The following is a 13351-nucleotide window of genomic DNA, read 5'->3' as shown; positions in this document are numbered from 1 at the left end:
CTTCCTCCAACAAGACCTATTTTAGCTGCTCTCCGTGAAAGACCAGTATTTTAGAAAGGTGGTCCCACCACGGAAGACTTCACCAAGACCAGCCAGAGACCAGGGGCACCTCAGTCCTATCCTGCTGCTTGCCGAGGCCTGACTCTGGCCTCAGCACTGACACCGGAGACACTTGTCTCCTGCAAGCAGTTTAGAAGTCAGTTTTTACCAACCACAATAATAATTTTGCATAAAGCGTTTTTTTTTTTCTTTTTGAGTCTATTACAAATAGTGGCAGCTTCTGCCCATCTTAAGAGTTTTAAGTGTCTTAAGAAAAATAACTCAGTGAAGGTATTTCTTTGTCTGTTTTACAGTGATAATAAGTTCCAGAGCAAAGATGACTTAAAATCAGGCAGATGGCCTTGGGCTAGCACAAAGAGGGAGAGGTCAGCAGCCACCTCTCTGGTTCCCTAGCTACTGATCGCAGTGTGACCAAGGTGTGTGGATACCACTGTGTCATCAATTTGTCAAACAGAAAGTTGGGTGAGATGGCCTAAAGCCCAAGTACTGGAAAAGATGGAAGGTGGGCTGTTGTAAGTCTTCAGTGTTCCTGGGGAGTGTCACTTCATAAGCATAGAAATACCAAATTTTACCAAAACTTCAGCCCCCCCCACACACACTATATCTAACAGCAGAACAATGTGAATTAAGGTAAAGTGTGTTTTAAGTCTAAAAAACCTTGAGGGCACATGGATCTCTCAGGTATAGAGAGTCAGAAAGCAGTTTAGTATCCTGTAAGTACTGGAGTTGGTGCTTGCTTCAGGCAGTGGCCTGTTCTCAGCGAGGTGCCATTCCAGTGGGGAAGATGGTCAGTAAGAAGTAAGCTAAAAACAGGACATATTATGAGTCTTTCCATTTTCTGACCAAAGGGACCTCCTCAAGCCGGCAGCTTGGTGAGTTCCCCTGCTGAGGAGTCTCTATTCCCGCTAGGAATGGCATTTCCTCAGCCTTTCCACGTGCTGCCACGCATCTCTTGTTCTGGTTGCCAACACTCAAGCCGCAGGAGTACATGAACTCTTGAGCCGCAAGTGACTATCTGGGTCAGCTGCGGTCTTGTAGAGGGACAGGCGTATGTCAGCTGTGCAAGCCAAGTAGAGGCAGCAGTGGCCCTGCAGCAGAGGTGCCCCGGGCCTGTCACCAGTGATCTCCTAATGCACTGAAAGTAAAGCAAACTCACTTTCAAATGGAGAGTGAGCAAAAAGGGGGAGAAAGCTAACTTCTCATCTCCTGTCCTGAATGTTAATGTTTTATCATGGTTATGGTAATAGTTTAAATAGCAGAGTAGGTATGAAGATACATACCAGGAGAAATAGCAAAAGTAAAACAAAACAAAAAATCTAGCTTAAACTAATTGCCTATAAGGAGCAATTCAGGAAAGACGCAGGAAAAGCATTACTATTTTCCAGTATTAAGTTTAGTATATATGTTACTTTGATGAAAGAAAAAATAATTTTAAATGTGTAAAAAAAAAACAGTTCAGCAAAATTTCTTTCTCTGCTTACATAGACTTTCTCTACTTGGAAACTTCCTTTCTCCTAAAATCCAACATCCATTTCATCAAGTTGTCAGATTTCTTCAAGAACATCATTATTAAATAGTTGCATCCCACTGTAAACATTTCCAAACTTTTTAAGACCAAAATGTTATGATTGTAACCATCATTCTGTGAATTTTGCCAACATTTTGTCTCTGTGACCTGTATTTTCCGTAGTTTAAAGCACAGGCTATTAGCCAAATACTCTTTCCCATTCTAAGAATGACGAATATCTCTAATATAAATGAAAACAGCTGCTTTTCCATAACATTAGCGTCCTAAACAGCTGTCACATGTACATTTTGACAGTCTTTTTTTCTTCTAAATTGGGGCAAAAATTAGTTTACTGAATCCACATCTAACTTCTGTGGAGAGGTGGAGAAGAGGTCAGAGAAAAGCCTGTCGAGCTAGAATGTAGACATCCCCAAAGGCTGGGACGCACTTAAAATGGAAAACCCACGATGAGCCCTTCTATACCAAGAACATCAGGTCCGTGGGGCCTGGCACGACTTCCGCTCCACTGCCATCTCTGCCAGTGAGCCTAAGCCTCACAGCGACCCCTCTTTTCTTTCTTCTGTCTAAAGAAACTCTGGAGTGCCACTCCCGTGTCCTCGAGAGCCCAAATCAGTGCCTTCTCCCCTGCAGCCCTTGAGAACTTCTGTCTGGGTGGCTGCCATGGATCAGGTCGTGCTTCCTCTGCTGGGGTAGAGCTGGCTCTGTGGCTCTGTTGCTTGCTGCTCACCAGGTGACCTTGCTTAGGTCATTTCCTATCCGAAGTACCTGCCACATCACAGGCTGCCGGTTGATTCTTTTTTTTTTTTTTTTTTTTTTTTTGGTCTTTTTCATTTTTTATTGGTACCAGGGATCGAACTCACGACTGCCTGCTTACAAGGCAGGCGCTTATGCCGCTGAGCTAAATCCCCAGCCGGTTGATTCTTAACTGTGAACCTGGGTTCTAGAGGAACCTGCTAGACTCCATTTTTGCCCACTTTTACTAGCTCAGTGGTGAGTTTCTTAGCCTGTTTGAGCTTCATTTTCCTCAATAGGGAAAATAGTCATTGTATCTCTTTATAGCACTGCTATGAGAATTAGAGATGTGTGCAAAGCACCAAGTACCCAGTAAGTCTTTACTGCTGCCTATTACTTCATAAATATTAGTTCCACCTCCTTTCAATTTCAGGTGAGTGAGACCCAGTGTAACACTTTGATTTTTTTTTTTTTTTTTCCAAATGACCACAGCTTTGAGACATAGTTTGACAAAGACTCCAACTGCTAAGGAGCCCAGTTCAAATTACTCCCTATCAAATACAGCCCAGAGCACGGGCATCTGTCCAGCCACTCGCTTGAGCTTTCCCAGGGGTCTGAAGTCCCTTATCAGAGCAGCATCGCATCAGCAGGAACCCAGGAGTGCCGTGCAGGCACAGCCTGGCGTACCTCCCCAGCACCCTACTTCGGGGGTGGGATCTGCAGAAGGTTAAAAGCAAGAGAAACAGGACTTCCCAAAGAACATCTGACATTAGCAGAGAGGAAATGCTGTTTGGTTGGGGAGTCAGCTAAAGGAGACAGGACTGCAGTGGAACTGCTGGATTTACTGTTATTAGCAAGGCAAATGGAAAGCCAGCAGGACAGCTCAGCTCCCAGATAATAGAGTGAACAAGAAAGAAAACTCCCAGGAAAGAAAATGGCCAGCAGCCCTGGCTCCTCTTCTGCTGTTTTTTCCTTTGCTCCTTTTTGTGTGGTTTGTAGCACAAAGAGAGACATATTTTAACATCTGAGTTACAAGTCACAATTGGCTTAAAATAAAACAGTATGTATAATTCAGCCTCTTACTGTTTGATAGCTTGGGAGTTGCACATACAAAATGTGCGAAATTATATTAATATAGTGATAAATAGTTGCTGTTTATTGAGTACTTGTGTGCCAGGCTGAGTGCTTTCCACGTGTTACTGCATCATTTAATCAATACAATAACAGCGTGAATCAAGCACTATCATCATTCTCGTTTAGAGTTCAGGAGACCGTGCTTCTAGCATTTACCTACTCTCCCAGTGTCTCGAAGCTGATGGAAGTGAGATTTGAACCCATCTATTGGAAAGTGTTAAGGCAAGAGCAAAAATGGATGTTATAACGAGCGGGACACAGTACTGGTAATAGGAAAGGTATCTCCTCATGCTGTGTTCTGATTCTAAAAAAGCCCATTGGTACAGTGGACATTGGAAGGAAGACAGTATGGGCAGAAAGAAACCCTGTTGGAGCCAGCACCTGAAGGGTCTGGCCCCACAGCAGGGAATAGTGCAGACAGGCAGTCCACAGGAGGTGACCTCAAGGACTGAGGTTCCAACAGCAAGGACCAAGGAAGCAGATAATTCCCAACATCCAGGGACAGCCAAACCAGAGAGCTGCAACCTGTGTGGGGTTGATCCATAAAGCAACAACAGGTGAGCAAAAATCCTATTACCAAAATTACCTCTAGGGAAAAAAAATCCCCATTGGAAGCCAACGTACTGTTTTTTCCTCATGAAACCCACATGGTTAGCTTTTTTCTCTAGCGTTAGAACAAAGAAATCTAAAAATAAATAACTTTAAAGACAAACTTGCCCACATCTTAAAATGGCTGGAAAACAGACACCACCATCCACCCAATTAATTCATCAGTTGTTCACCAGACATTTATCAGGCCCCACAGTCATAACTCTCTGGGCACACTGGGTCCCTGGGAATCATAGCAAGTGGAAGTCTCCAAACTGTTTAAATTGTTTTTTTGATCAAATCTCTCCTTTTATTTTCCTTCATTTTTAACAAGCAAGTATAGTTGAATCCGGATAAATTAAATGTATACTATACGTACAGGGAAGCCCAAGCAGGAAGGTGACATCAAGGGGTAGGACAGGATTCTCAGAAGAGGTGCTCTGAGAACCCATCAGGGCAGCAGAGCTGAGGGCAGGGTGCTGGGCAGCAGCAATGACTTGAATGAGACGTCAGAGCAAACCAGACTTTCCCAAAGGAGGACAGTCTGGAAATCTGGTAAGGTCTGATACTGTGGGTACAAAGGGTTGGAGGTCTGAAATGATTTAAGAGGGGTATGACTTTGGAAAAGCAAAGTAGCAGCCCACTGGATGACGTGAAAGGCACAGCCGTAGTGTGGAGCTGGGAAACTGTGCTGGGTATGCACAGAATGGGCTGGACCCTAGAGGACGTGACCGGACAAGGAATATACCGACAAGAAATTGGGACAGGTAGAAGACCTTGAGAGTGGCACCACTGATAGGTGTGAGGAAGCTGAGAACAATTTTACTCAGGGAAGAGAGCCCTCAGTTTGACTCTGCAGAGTGCCCTGTGACAATAGGATGAGAAACAGAGGGCCCGTGGCCAAGTTGGGAGGCCATCGCTGTAGCCAGATAGTAAGCAATGCAGGGAGACTTACGCAGCCAGTAGATTCTACAGAACTTGGGAGCTGATTTAATGCCCATGACAAGTAGGCAGGCTGAGTAAAAATTATTCCATCCTGTGAGTGGCATGTACTACTCGGAGTCAGCAGAGGCCAGAATCAGTTTCAGTCATCTTGGCACGTATGGTGCCTAGCTTAGGGCATGGCACATGGCAGGAAGGTGTTAAATGTTTGGAGAACAACTGAGTTCATTACAAGGAAAAGTGGTTTGAGAAGGTCAGGTAAAAATGTTTATGGTTGATTTTCCTATCAGGTTAGCAGCTAAAGGGGGCTTGGTGTTCTCTCTGCCTGCAAACCCGGGGGTGTGCCCTCTATTGCCAGGGGCACTACCCTGGAGGACCCAGGAGGCCCATCTCCCACTGCCAGTGCACAAAGGAGCTGGCCCACGGCAGCTTGCACTGAGCTGCTTATAGCGGCACTCACTGGTGCCTTGCTGAATCTGCTCAACATAGAGCCATTATTCTCCCTTTAGAGAGTAAGAGACTGAGGTTCCGTGAGGATGTGATTTGCCCACACCAGTCTCTGACATACACAGATCTGAAGGAAAAGGTTCGGATTCCAGTGTATCATAACAGGCTGGTGATTGCAAACAGTTGGCCCTAACTTTACTGTCCATTGACTCTGGCTGCAGACACCACTTTTATATAGCTCAGAGAAGGCTGCAGACAAGTGAAATCTCCCTTTTGTTTGTTTCTTCTGTTTTTATCCTTAGGTGCTTGTGACTAAATTCACTAATTTCACTGGCTGTCAAGACTGTGTTAAGGAAAATGGGTTTGAACTGCTGTGGTTTTTGAGTACTGGACTGGATGTCAGAAACCTTTGCCATCACGGGAAATTCTGTCACTCTGGATTTACTATCTGTTCTCCACAGCTGAATTCCTCAGCAGTGTGATTTAGCACCCTGGCTCCCCATCAACCAGTTTTGGCATTTATTTGAATGCATTACCCCACTGGTTTCCATAAACTATTTTACAATTGTTTAAAATAAATGACTGTTTATTTCCACAAAAACCATCTGTATTTCTTTGCAGAGCAACAGATAACTGTATGTAAAATTTGGTAATGTCACAGTGACTCAAGTTAAGAGAAACAGATTGGGCTGAAAAATTGGATGCTCAGGGACAGTGTTAAAGGTTTCCATCCTCTAACAAGCGATATCTGGATTTGAAGGAGAAAAAAAATATTTCTTTTTTACAAGAATTCAGGCCTCCTTTCTCCAAGAGAAGAACATTTCACTGGCTGGCCAGTGACAGGATGTTGATGAGGAGCATCCCTCAAGGTGATGAGGAGTTGGCCCCTTGGCGTGCTCCCTGCCTGCAGTGGAGGGTGAAAGGCTCCCAGCCAGTGACTTCCACCCTTCTCTAGGTTTTGAAGTTTTCGGTTGTCTCTGCCTTATCTCTTCTTGCTGAGAGGTCAAGTGGGTTCCCACAGAGCACTGTGGCAGAGAAGGTGGGCCTGGTGAGGGTGCAGACTGTTCAGTGGGCTGGCTTTTCATTTTCAGGATGAGTCACCTAGATCAGCTAGCTCTGTGCCCTCTGAAGCCAGTCAGAGTTAGGGCCCTAGTAGGAGTCTCTAAACAGTAGCAGCCCCGGAGTCAGGTGGAGATTCTGGAGCTCCGATTCCGTGTAAGGTGATAGCCAAGCAGGTGGGCTTCATTTGTCCCAGATATGACCAACACACTCCTGGGTGCTGAGGCTGCCATAGGAGAGCAGAGACACCAAGATGTGCTCACCGCCTTTGACTCACACTTGGTATGAGAGCTCTTCCTTCATGAGCCGCTCTGAGAAGTGCAGAGTGGTGACCTTGAAGCCAAGCTTTGAGTCTGTGAGTAGGGAAACACATGGACTAAAGTAGTAAAGTACAGAGAGGACGACTGCAGTCAAGGAGCATGGGTGAGTGTGGATTGCTGTATCAGGTGATGGAGATGAGGCCTGTGTGGCTGGAGAACTAGAGGTCCGTCTTTGAAAGCAGAAGCAGTTTTCCTGGCCTAGGGACCAGATGCTGAGGCTGCACACTTAGTACAGGGCTAGGCATCCTTTTACAGGTGCTGTTCATCTACATTTACTTCTTGGAATAACCCTAAGAGATAAGGGCCTGTATTCCCTCTTTAGATGGGCAAACAAGGCACAGACAAGGTAGGCAGCTTATCCGGTGTCACAGAGCTGGTAAGTTGTGGAACTGGCACTGCAGCCCAACAAGTCTGGCTTCTAGAAATTACACTATGTTGTCTCCAGTGCTGTGGATCAGTAGTTTACAGGATACTCTAGACAAAGTGCATTCAGTGTTTGTCAAATCCACAACTTAGCCTTCCCTCGGAGATAGGGATGGACTCCTGATGCGCCACCTCTTACCTCATAGTCTGACTGGAGACTTTGGAACTGGCATGGAGGAAGGCTAATAAGGCCAGGCAGAGAGAGCACGGGGCCCTCTTTGCTTTCTGCAGTGCTGTGTAGAATGCATGAGAATGAGGCAGGCCTAGCTGTCCAGCCTGGAAGGTGGAGCCACAGCTGGGAAGTTGGACCCTCAGAGGCTACATTCATAGCCTCTCGGTGAACGCCTCTGGGGTCCAGGAGCCTGGCCCTAGTCTTCTTCATGTTTGCTGCCTGGTGCTGCAAGCAACATGGAGCCTCTGTGGTCTGCCCCATGGCTTGGCTCTGGGCTTCAGGGGTCCTTGAACAGACACTGTCCCATTTCAGTTCCTGGCTCCCCACCTGTGTGACTCTGTTCAGCAGCCACTGAGCCCACACGATCTGTGAGGAGCCAGGTGTGGTGAGGAGGCCCCCAGAGGCCACAGGGTTTAGTCTGGGCAGGCTGGAATATCTTTTAAGATTGGCAAACCTTATTTTTAAACTTAGATTTTTAAATGACACACACAATACTCACATTCATCTACTGTCAAGACCCAAATGTTATCAAAATCTATTAAGTGAAAAGCAAAAGCCACCCTCTGTTACTATCTCATCGTATACCCTCTGGTATTAACAGAGCAACTATGATAGCATTGGGCTCAGTCCTTCTAGATTATATGTATGTTCATGGAATGCACATGTATGTGTGAATATTCCACAAACACATGAATGCATATGTTTAATTGGGGTTTACACTATTAATATACAATATACTCTGCATTCTGAGTGTTGGGGATCAAACACAGGGTTTCATATCTGCTAGGCAAGTGCTCTCAGCACAGGTGTGCCCTCAGCCAATTTTTAAATTCCTTTATATGTATATATATATATATATATATATATATTTTTTTTTTTTTTTTTTTTTTTTGCTTTTTTTTTGTCTTTTTTATTGGTACCAGGGATCGAACTCACGACTGCCTGCTTGCAAGGCAGGCGCTTATGCCACTGAGCTAAATCCCCAGCCCCTCCTTAATGTATTTTAGACATCTTCCCTTGTCTTATTAGCCTATTTTCATTTATTTATTTATTTATTGTCTTTTTCATTTTTATCGGTACCAGGGATTGAACTCACGACTGCCTGCTTTCAAGGCAGGCACTTATGCCGCTGAGCTAAATCCCCAGCCCCTTATTAGCCTATTTTTATAATGTCTATATAACATCTCAGTGTACAGGTATACTGTAATTTATTTAATGGTTTCCTACTGGTGAACATTTAGGTCATATGCAGTTTTCAGTATTACAACAGTGCTGCAGTGACCATCTCTGACCATATGTCGTTGTATACTTGGGCTAGTACTTCTCAGGATGGGCCTGTAGAAGTGAATTATTTGGGTTGTTTGATTTGTAATGCCACCCTGTTGAGGCCGTTCTATTGAACAGAGATTACTGAACATCAGCAAAGCTTATTACCTTGCTAGGGCTCTATGATCTAAAGTTGAGTTTTGTTTAAAACCCTGCCCTTACTCCATCTTTAAAGAACACCTTAATAGTGAATGAGGGAAACACAAATCAAAAAATGCTTCTAATCCTGCATGCTCAGTGTACTAGAGAAGGAAGGGCCCCAGGAAGGTAGGATGAAAGAGCTCTTGATTCCAATGGGGACTCAGGCAAGGCTGCCAAGGGGAGGGGATATGCCAAAAGGTATGCTCCCTGCTCCTCCCACGCACCCAGCCCCACGGCTGGCTGTTCAAGGAGAAATTTGTTCTGAAGAATTATGATGCTCCTGCATTTTCTCCTATACAAAGAAGGAAATCTCGGCTGTATGCCCTTTCCTTTCCTCCTCTTGGCACTTTCTGATTGATGATTGGAAATGATGGCAATACATAAACTATTTTTCTTTTTATTTTATGACCTGGTAATAGCAGTAACATATTTCCAGTAAATGTTTTCTATCGCAATAAAAAAGTTGTAACAAGACTAGAAATGGGTATAGTTAAACCCTAAAGAAATCACACTTTCAGACTGTGAATTGAGGCAGTAACTCTGTAAATCACTTAACTTAGAAAAAGAGCTACCCCCACCCCCACCCTTTAAACAAAACCCCAGCGAGCAGCTGGTGTGCACAGTAAGTGCCTGTTTCGAGGGCTGATACTCTCAGCTTTGACCCTTCAAAACCAGCTCCCCACTCTCTCCTGCTGCTACCTCGTCCTACCCCTTTCTAAACCAGTAAATCACCTCGGCCTTACAATTTTTTTTAAAAGCCAAAGATAGAACTGATTCTATCTGCTATGGAACATGGCCTAGGAAAGTGGTTAAACGCATAGGCTGTAGAATTAGAAACACTTGCATTTTTACCCTGGCCTCATCCTGGGCACATGACTTGATCACTCCAGGGTTCATTTTCTTTCCTGGTAAAATGGGGACAATCATAGCACCTAACCCATGCAGTTTTATGAGAATTCAGTAAGCCAGGACACTCCTCAGTGTTCATTGTTGTCATTAGAGTCTGGAAATGAAGCATTATTTGACTTGTTTTCAAAAAGAGCAAATTGATAATTTTGTCAAACTTGTATAGCAGTATACCAGCTGACACTCACTGAGGCCTATTACTTGCTAGGGATTGTGTTACACATAATCTTTGCAACTGTACCATGAAGGGCTAGATCAGCTAACTTGCCGGGCATTGCATAGTTTATAAAAGTACCAGAATCTTCATCCCAGTCATCCTGACTTGAAACTCACACTCTCACCACCACCACACTTGTGCCTCCACCTTGTAGGCTGATGCAGCAGGGTAGAAATTAGACGGCTGAGTAGTTCTGGCTCACACCAGACATAGCCTCTTTTGGCTGATAAAGGCTTGGCAGTGAGCAAATGGAGAGCCTTTGCTCTTAGAATGCCAGGGCAGCCAAAAAGCAGTGTTTCCTCCTCCTCTTTGCAAGCAGGCTCCTCTGTGCCTCCTTGTTTAGGCTGTCTTACTCTTCAGAGGATAAATGGCTGCTACGTCTTGTGTGTCTGGTGTCCTTACTGTGCTCTAAAAATTAGGCCTTTCCCAGCTTTTGTCTTTAATTTCTGATTCTAGCTGACACCTTCATTAATGGTCTAGTGCAAGCTTTTGGTCGACTCGAAGACTACTGTGTAAAAGTGGTTTTGCTGTCCTATCAATAATGGTCATAATTTCCCCAATACTCTCATCAGCAGTGAATTGAGTCTTGCAGCAAAGAAATGGAAACCCCAGTGCAATGGTTTGAAAGTGATTTGTCTTGTAGACGGCGTCTTCTCTCAGTAAAATCAGGTCAGTGCAGCACTGCTGGGTCAGATGTAAGTCTGAGACAAATTAGTTGGAGGAAATTGATCATTTGGACCTTTGGTTATTTTTAGCTACAGTCACTTTCTCATCTCTCTTTTCTCTTTATTTATGTTTGTTTTAATAAACTTTAATCATCATGATTACTAGACAAATTAAATGTCTTCTCAACTTCAGCCAAGCCTTAGAGGAAAAAATGCTGTCCATACAGAAGTGCCTTCCCTCTCAGGTTTGGGGTCGCCTCCCTTCTGGCAGTGGCATTGTTTGAACACTTCAGTACACTCTTCCCCATCTTCTGTCCGGCCTCTGACTGGGGTTTGTTTATTGCACAGACTGGCCCCTTGACCAGTCTGTTCTTCATTGCTATTGAAAGTTAATGGGGGCAAAATTGCATTCCCAAACATTTGAACCTGAAGTGGCCAGGGCCGAACTTAGTTGATCTCTGGTGATCGGTTCAATTTAGTTACGATTTTTTGCCATTAGGCTGGGGCTGAATGATGGTGATTTGGTTGAGGCCAAATGTCTGAAGAAAATTGGCTCTCTGATAAGAGTGCTGTTATCAGAGGGGGCTACCTTCTCATTTACATTTAGATGAGTATTGATTATTTATTTACTCAGAGAAGTGAGATTCGTTTCCAATCTTATCTTTCTCGTCTCTGCTTGTCAGCAGAAAGAGAGATAGAGCTCCTGACATCAGGCCAAGATAACAGCACTTTGTAGTAAAGATAAAAGTTGGAATGGGCCTTTTTCTAGTCTTGACTGAAAGGATAAGTTTTAAAAATTAGAACTGATGGGTCATGCTTTCAAAACCTTTCCTGAAGGTTTTGCAGTTTAACTAGGCAGGAGAATTGGTTTATTGGAACAGCTCTGGTCTTTCTTCTTTTGTAATGGGAATTGTATTTAATTTGATTATGTTCGGCTGTTTCACTGAGAGCAAATTGTGTATTGGCTCAGAAGAGGCTAAAGTGTGACCTTATTGTCATGTCAGCTTGTTCCTTTTTTATTATTTAAATTCGAGATTATCCAATCTGAGCCTCAGATGGAATATAAGCTTCAGCAATTATCACTTGTGTGGAGTTCAGTGCTTTTATCAAGATGAAGCAGAAAATGCTGCAGTTCTGGCTACAGGAGTTATAAGCGATGGAGCTGATATTAAATGCACACACTTTAGAAGAGCTGGTGTTGAGCTGAGCTCTGCTGTAAACCGAGTCAGCTTTGTCAGTGATGGCCTTGGCTCAGTGAGGAACTCTGGATTCAGCCCAGCAGGCAAGGCTTGGCATGCCTTGCCTCAGATGGGTTCCTGGTCTTCTCCAGCCCATTGTCAGCAATGCCACCAGGACAATCTTCCACATCATATCACTGTCCTGTTAACACCTGGTGCTAATGAGAGAAAATCCGCATCCTGAGCACCCGTGTGGAACAGGCCTCTCTTGCATGCCTGGACCTCTTCCACGCTGAATTTCCTGTGGCCTCTGTGGGCTCTTCTGTCTCTCTCTTCCCGCAACTCCCAGTCTTCCACCATAGAGGAGACAGAGGGCGACCTCAGTTGGTTTTCCCTCTTCTGGGCTCCCACAGCACCTGGTCCCCACCTCAGTAGACCACTGATTAGTTTCTTCTAATGTGTCTGTTCAAGTGCGTCTTCCTCCTTCCCCAGCCTCCTCGACAGCACGGGTCACTGAGTATTCACCTCTGTGCCTAGCACATTATGGATGCTCAAAAATGTTTGTAAGATGGATGTACAGATTTATTGGGTGGGTTCTGGCATTTACTTACCATTTTGAGACTGTACTTGTAGGACCTGAGAGACTAGGAGACTGTGGGAATCCTGGCTGCTAAACAAGTCTCTAATCTTAAATGCCTATATCTTAAAACCAAGCTTATTTAAATAGATATGTAGCTACTCCCACACTGCACTCGCTTGGACATGCACCAGAGAATGTGGGCTTCCACTGCGGTGCAGCATTCCCTGCACAGTGCACCTGTCCTTGATGCATTAGCCTGCTGCATCTCATAGGTGAGGGATCTACCTGACCCTCCTCCTAGCAGTTTCCAGTTCAGCCTGCATTAGAATAATACAGCTGTGCTGCCTAAGCACTTGGCCCAAGGGAGTCTTGGTTGTCTCTCCTAATCCTCACAGCCACCTTCTGAGAGAAGTTCTGTTCTCTCCATTTTGCAGATGAGATTAAATAATTTCCCCAGGAGGCATAGCTGACAATACTACTCCCTCTCAGGGTACAAATATGACACCAAGGGTTTTCTTTCTTTCTTTTTGCTTTTGAGACAGGGTCTCATCATGTAGCCCAGGCTGGCCTCTACCTCAACATACTCTTGCCTCGGTCTCCCTAGTGCTAGGATTACCAGCATGCACCACCACACCCAGCTGGTACCAAGGGTCTTCTGCCCAAGCCCAGCCTTCCCTCTTATCTGTATATGTAGCTCTCTCTGGCTAGAGGAAGTTCTTCCAAATGAAAGTAGCTCTCCAACTTGGTGAATGGAAAAGAGTTCACTTAAAGACCTCTTGACTTGATCGTAGTTCTCTGGTGCTCAACATACAAAAAGCATTTAATATATATATATAATATTACTATATATATATATTAGGATAAAGATAAAAATACACTAACTAGAACCAGGCATGGTGGCTTATGCCTGTAATTCCAGCACTTGGGAGGCTG

The 13351-nt window shown here is 44.5% G+C and overlaps 1 protein-coding gene across 10 annotated transcripts in view; it reads left to right on the top strand.

Annotated features, from left to right (window-relative positions):
- Mapkap1 (MAPK associated protein 1) overlaps nt 1-13351 on the top strand; it is a 233627-nt gene that overhangs the window by 157997 nt on the left and 62279 nt on the right. Inside the window, exon 8 of one of the 10 annotated variants that reach the window (XM_013153477.3) lies at nt 5734-6032. The exons of the other annotated variants lie outside the window; for them this stretch is intronic. Within the exon in view, the coding sequence (XP_013008931.1) occupies nt 5734-5747 (14 nt within the window). The 3' untranslated portion in view covers nt 5748-6032. Of the gene's footprint in view, nt 1-5733; nt 6033-13351 lie in introns of those variants that run through there. 10 annotated transcript variants of the gene reach the window in all.

The sequence above is a fragment of the Cavia porcellus genome, unplaced genomic scaffold, assembly GCF_034190915.1.
Source record: "Cavia porcellus strain 051 isolate PalLab524CR breed Dunkin Hartley unplaced genomic scaffold, mCavPor4.1 scaffold_1, whole genome shotgun sequence".
NCBI classification, from domain to species: Eukaryota; Metazoa; Chordata; class Mammalia; order Rodentia; family Caviidae; genus Cavia; species Cavia porcellus.
This window is presented reverse-complemented; position numbering and strand designations above follow the sequence as displayed.